At 34.0% G+C, this 7500-nt stretch overlaps 1 protein-coding gene across 1 annotated transcript in view; it reads right to left on the bottom strand.

The window, feature by feature from the left end:
• The window catches only part of LOC135209302 (loricrin-like), a 5761-nt gene extending 5016 nt beyond the window's left edge, over positions 1–745 (bottom strand). The window contains exon 1 of the mRNA XM_064242008.1: positions 611–745. Coding sequence (XP_064098078.1) covers positions 611–745 — 135 coding nt within the window. The remainder of the gene's footprint in view (positions 1–610) is intronic.
• Positions 746–7500: the final 6755 nt, after the last annotated feature.

Here is a 7500-nt window from a genome sequence, read left to right as displayed (position 1 = left end):
AAAAGCCAAAGCTCTTTAAACTGTTTATAGTTATTTTTTCAATCTAAATTCTCATTCTCATTTCTGGCGGTTTACCTTCGAAGGTTCTTTCTGTTTTATTTGTTAATGATTCATTCTCTTCTGCCTCTATTTAATGTTTCTTCCTTCACATCCCAGACCCCCTTTGTGCTTCTTGTCCCCATTCATGCATTACACTTTCTTCGTTTATCAACAGTTACTTTAATTTTGTATGGATATCTGATTACAGATCATGCAGCTTAATTAAATTTACTGCCTCTGTGACAAGATTACGCCTACTCTTGTACCTTCCCCATATGGAATTCTTTTCTGAGGAGACAAAGCAATTGAAACGAACCTCTCGCCTCAGTCTGTATTTTGGTTTGTTTAGGTTATTTGAAACTTGCGTAGAAAGTGATCAGAGTTTCTCTTCCAAAACCTGCTTACAATTAAATTATCATGTTTTCACGTTACAAGTTCTGTCTTCATCATTGCCATGAAAGCTTAAGTTATTTGTAGTGTCTGGAATATTATTCTCATATTTGGGAGCATCCTCATCTTACGTTGTCCTCCTTGATGGAAAAAATCAGAGACATTTCCTCTCATCACTAACCCATCCTTTCTTCTTTTCTAGATCCGCTTTCTCTTCTTTGCTTGGTGGGTTTTGTATATCCGTTCTACAGGTACCAGTCCGGCATGCGCCATTGAGGTTTTGGGAGAAGGTCATCCTCTTCTTAAGAGGCGTCATTATACCTATGAGGCCACCGCCTGCAATGTTTGCTCAAGGAAAATCAGTTGTTCGTATTTGTTCTCTGTTCAAAGCAGTAGCTAACTGACTGTTGCTGACTACAGCCGGGAACGTTATCCTGAAGTTCTTACCGAAACCCTGATGGTCACATCTTCAGGAGCCATCCCCTTTAAAGGGAAAAGATGCATAAGTGAAATAATCAACATGGGCGTGTCTTAAGAAACAGACACTTATTTAGAGAGAATAGGGCAGCTCCGCTTGAATTCTCGTAACAAGAGTGATTAGACGACATTTTAGACGAGATGCAGCATTTCATGATCCAGAAAGATTAAGAGTTCCCACGTCTGTGGTAATGGAACAGTGGCTTTGCAAAACCAGATGGAAAATTAACTCAAAACACACACCTTTCAGGCCGCCCTTTCCTCAATTCACGCACTGAAAAGCAGAAATCATAAATCCTGTGTTCAATGACTGCATTTCTCTCCGCGAACTGGGGATATTTTCTTCTGCTTCCGTTGCCTAAAATCATATAACCTCACCCCTTCTAAGAGGCAGGTACCTAGTAGACGGTAATAAAAACTTAAGTTTTATAATATTAGTAAGCAATGACAATCGTGCTTCATTTCTCAGACATACTTCATCGGTTGAACTGACTTTTATGAATACAAGATAGCTGCAATAGTCTGTCTTATATTTCATGCGTTACGTCAATACAAACTGTTCATAATAGCGTTCATTAATTATTTATATTTTCTAGGCGGCAAGTCGAAATGAGCTTCCTTCTCTCCAGATTATTTACATTATTTTAATTTATTCGACAAAAATAGTGTTCTCCAAGTAATGGCTTCCATTCTTACGCAAGGAAATTGATGTCTTGCTTATCAAGCAAGCAAGGTTGAGACAGAAGTGGCGTCCTGCAGCAGGGCACTTATTTCGAGTAGAAAATTCTCCCACGACCAAGAAAGGACTCTCAAATAACTTTTCGCACCTGCCTTAAACAATGGGAAATATCATCAGCGATAAAAAGTGGGTTGAAAGGTGGGATGGGGCCAGATGGCAAGGGGGGTTAAGGAAGAAAACTAATATATCATCAGAGGGCGAATTTACTTCAGGGACAGAAAAGTTGAGTTCTCTTCGGAGCTATTTACAAGAGGTAGAGTGAGTTCAGGAACCGCTCAGTCGAAGTATGTTGTAGTCTCCAAATCTGGAAAGTCACCTTCGGCGAATGAGCTGAAAATAAGGGGAATCTCGGATGAAAATGACGAGAAAATGGAGGAGAAGTGTCGTCATTCTTCGCTGTTCCGGCTGAATGTGCTCCTCCTCCTCCTCCCCTGACCTGGGGTGCTTAGGGCGGAAGTCACCTTTGCTTCAAATATGAAAAATAACGCAAACTGCTATCTCTTATAATAGAAATAAACGCTAATCGTCGGTACTTATTAGAGTAATGTGGCTATTTAAAGTTGGTAGATCCTCTTTCATGCTTTATTTTCGTCCGAGATAGTGCCCGCATGATTGTTTGACTTCTGTGGAAAATTGTTAAGATAGAGACGAACACTTGTAATATTTTGAACTGTTCTTTATTTTCTACACATGCAAATATATAAATTAACAGAAAATACTTTTGCAAGAACTTCCTTTTTCTTTTGTTTTTGCAACTTCTTAAATGAATAAAAAGGCAAATGCAAGCATTCGTCAGTGTACTATATATATATATATATATATATATATATATATATATATATATATATATATATATATATAGATATATATATATTATATATATATTATATATACATATATATATATATTTTTATATATGATTGATGTCGGATTGACTAAATTAGAGTTACTGTCAGCCACAGGAGGCAATTTCCTGGCCAATTTCAGAATGAAATCGTCCTTTGTAATTTACGTTCCAATTACATGAGCAGTGAACTCCAGTGTGACTCTTGTAAATTATCTAAGATTTATCGCCGTCTTCATCGGATGACTTATCAAGTTTTTTTTCTGTTGTTTGTGCCACGCTTTTGACTTTAGGACTTTCATGTGACAGCTTTATGTCCATGACAGCAAATTGTAAACTGTCATTTCCGCTGTATCTCTCCCTCGCGATCGTCGTCCAGCGGTCATAATGACCAATTCGCCAACGAAAGCGGCAACGGGATTCGAGAGAGGCAGAGACACTGACAATCAGTTTGATTTAAAGTCTTTCAAAGTATATATATATATATATATATAATATATATATATATATATAAAATATATATATATATTATATATATATAGGTCTTGGTGTTCAACATAACTATTAATTGTTTGAAATAATTTAATATTGTGTTTTTTTTAATAAAAGTAAAAAAAAATAGCGCTGGAGCACTGGGCTTACGATAGCAATGTCTGGTCCTCGTGGTTCAATCCTCTTTGCTGCTCACCAGTCGACCCAGCTGTGAAATGATGGAAAATAGAAATAAAAATATGCATAGGGATCGCTTAAGCCATAGCTCTGGCGAGCTACTGAGACGGGGTAACCTTTACTAATCTGGAACCAACCTCTTTGAATATATATATATATATATATATATATATATATATATATATATATATATATATATATATATATATATATATATATAAATATATATATATATATATGTGTGTGTGTGTGTGTGTATACGTATATGTTATATATATATGTATATATTTACATATAATTTTCAATTACAGGCTCCGTGATCCGCTCTAAGAATGATTTGCTTCTCTAATACGGACCAGGAGCGTTCCTTACCAAAGCGCACTTTTTTATTCACCGAACCAGCGGTTCTCTGTTCTACTAGCCACGGTACACGAGATCTATAAAGAGTGGACCTTTCAGTGGACCATAAACCACCCCTTCATTTCACATAAACAGAAAAATCGGTCATCGGCACCTTGAAGATGACGTATACCGTTGTGACAAGTAGGATGGAAAAAAATTATATTCGTGCACCCCTGTAGAGGATCGCTTACTGGCTCTTGCCTGTGGGACTAATATCCTCGCTGAGTCGTGGAGAGCTTGTTGGCTAGTTAGTTCTACTGGGTAGTTCCCCAATTGCCTAAGGTTTCGCCTACAGACAAATCCACGTGAGCTCTTGATATATTTCATACCAAGTAAAAATATATTTTTGTTCAATCCAAGATAAGGCTTCTTCATCCAAGCCTATATATAGCATATATATATGTATATATATATATACTCATATATATATATATATATATATATGTATCTATATATATGTTATCTATATAGATATATATATATTATAATATATTATATATATATAGAGATATATATATATATTATATATATACATATTATATAGATCTTATAATACATATCTATAATTGGTACGTAAGATATTATATAGATATATATAATATATATATACATTATACAATATTATCTATATCGATATAGATACATTTCTATAAGCCTTATAATATATATAGAGATATAGATATATATAATATTATAATCATTATATATATCTATTATTATATAAAGATTAGCATTATATATTATATATATAATATTATTATATATATATAATGTTAGAATATATATTATAATAGATTATATTATATATGTTATAGATTATTTATTATAATTAGATCTTCTAAGATAGATATATAGTACTATATTAGATATATATAATACATAGATACTATAGATTATATATAGCTATATATATATCTATATATATATAGATATACTATTATATCTATATATATATATATATATTAAACTAGATATAGATCGATATAGTCTATATTCAATATTATAGATTATATATATTATAACTAATATTATATATAATATAATATATATATAGTATTATAATACGATATCTATATATCATATATATATATATAATATATATATATATATCTATATATATATATATATATATATATATATATATATATATCTATATATATAGATATACATATATATATATTATATATATATAATATATATATATATATAGATATTATATATATAGATACTATATAATATATATGTATATATATATTATATATATGTATATCTATATATATATATATATATTATATATATATATATAGATTATATATATAGTATACTATATATATATCTATATATATATTCTATATATATATATAGATATATATATATAGTATATATATATATAATATATATTTATCGATATATATATTATAGATTATATATATTATATATATATATATATATATACATATCTATATATTAGATATATATATATATATATATATATATATATATATATATATAGATATATATATATATATCTAATATATATATTATCCATAATATAGTATAGTACTATATATATATAGGTATATATATATATATAGACGAGAGAGAGAGAGAGAGAGAGAGAGAGAGAGAGAGAGCCCACACTTCAGTTAATTACAGCTTAAAAAGAGATAGTTTTCGAAAAGGCCACCAATGGCCTCTGAATATTTAACGAACTTATCCCACCCGAAGTGCCGAACTGTTGATGTTGAAAAAATCAGTACTTCCCATTTCACAGTCCAATACTGATGTAGGCTGTAAGGATTATGTGCATTGTGTTAATTGCTTCCAGACCCCGAGATTTCCATGTTTTTCCCTCCTCAAGAAGGCTTTCTGGTCGCTTTAAGTCATCATTAGATCCTGGTCCCACGGTGATTACTGCCTCTTAACTTTCGAAATCGTGACCCTAATATTTCAAAGACTAGTTCAAGCGGTGACTATTGCAACTCTTGTTGAATTGAACTGAATTGAATATGGAATTTAGGCCAAAGGCCAAACACTGGGATCTATAAGGTCATTCAGTGCTTAAACGTAAATTGACAGTAAAAGGGTTTAAAGGTGTAACAGGATGATAACCTCGCAGTCGCACTATGAATCAATCGTTAGGAGAGGGTGGAAAGCAAGATAGCAGAAAGAGAATATGAAAGGAGGTACAGTACAAGGAACGGAAGGGGGTTGCAGCTAGGGGCCGAAGGCACGTCGCAAAGAATCTCGAGTAATGTTTACAGTGCATCGCTTGAGGTGCACTGACGGCACTATCCAACTACGAGGTATTTATTTATCTATTACAACTAGTTGCCAGGCTTATAAGTAATAGTAGAAATAGTGGCTACATAACGTTTGCGACCAGTTCTAAGATAGATCAAACTTGACAAGACCCATTGCCATCTTGATAAAATAAGAGCCATTCTCCGTGACATCTGGTGTTATAGTTGAATATCACAATCAATATATGCTCTGGTATGACTCTGAATAAGATCCACGTTTGATTCATGACTGATTACGCAATACAGGAAACTGACCTCGGTCCAAAGATCGGAAGATTGGAAAGCATGTCAAAGATCGTGTTGTTATGATTACAAATGTGTATATAGAACTGTGGATCCTGCAACCTTGACGAAAGGAGGCACGATATGGTCTGTTTGCAACGAACATGACTTTGCGGACTGCCCCAACCTCCCTTCAGTATTTTAAGGAAAAGCCAGCGGGTAATGAAAAGGTGTGCCACAGGTAACCCAGTTACCTATTTATAAAGCATATTTGTGTAAGCAGTACAAAAACAAATGGCAAATTGATCAGCCCTGTGCTTCCTTCGGTACAATGGCTTAATTAAGGGGGAGGGAGGTAGACAGTCCTCCCGGCCGGCACTGTCCGGGGTCCATATTACCGAACTTCAACGAAGTACCAAACCTTCCCTGACAAAAACGGGACGCCATATCTTAAAAATTTACCATAGAATCTTCCGGAAAATAATCTCATTATGTTTCCCGCATCCACATTTTGTAATTAGCAGAATTTAGAATGATCCCGGCCTAACCCAACCTAATCTAACATAACCTAAGTGCATGGCAAAGAAAACCATGGCTGGTGCAATACTAGTATATATCTCGGGAATTTGCATCCGGCGGTTGGGGGGCGGGGGTGGGGGAGCACACTCTGATATCTCTTGAGTAGGTCTGGTTTGGCATAATTCTAGTAGTACGTGTTGACAGTTGTGAGAGAAGTTTCTCCAAGTTAAAACTAATCAGAAACTATCCAAGATTAACTATGAGTCAGCTCAGATTGTCAAACCTCTCGATGTTATTAATAGAGCATGAAATTGATAATCAGTTGAACTTTGGTGTCACTGGCGAATTCGCTTCTCACGATGCTCGTGGGTTCCTTTGTAAATCTGCTGCGTTGTTTTTGTTTCAGCTTTCTGAAATATCAACTTAAAGTGTGCGTTTAATTTTCACCACTTCAGTTACTTTTAGCACAGGAATGGGGCGGCACTTTCGGAGTCCACCCCGGCCTCCACTAACGGTAGTTACGCAACCACTTCGGTATCAGTTGAAATAACTAGCACGTTAAATAGTCTCGTCTATCGAAACCTCAAGTTTATCGAGTTTCGTTGTAACTAAGTTTTCGAAGTCTTTCTTCAGGCAAACCAGAGAGAGAGAGAGAGAGAGAGAGAGAGAGAGAGAGAGAGAGAGTGCAATCAACACCTCACAGAGACCTAGGACTTATATTAAAAAATCGTACCAAGCATCTTCTATTGTCTTATCTATTTATTCGTATGCTATACAAGGATGTTTTTATGCAGTAATTGCTCGGAAAATGCTTGATATTTTTTTCCACACGAACATTAACGGCCTACTTTCACCAAGATTACCTCATGACTTGTCAAACTCTTGACTTGCAAAAT

The sequence above is a fragment of the Macrobrachium nipponense genome, chromosome 37 (genome assembly GCF_015104395.2).
Source record: "Macrobrachium nipponense isolate FS-2020 chromosome 37, ASM1510439v2, whole genome shotgun sequence".
NCBI classification, from domain to species: domain Eukaryota; kingdom Metazoa; phylum Arthropoda; class Malacostraca; order Decapoda; family Palaemonidae; genus Macrobrachium; species Macrobrachium nipponense.
Note: the sequence above shows the minus strand (reverse complement) of the source record. Positions and strands in the feature narration are given on the sequence as shown.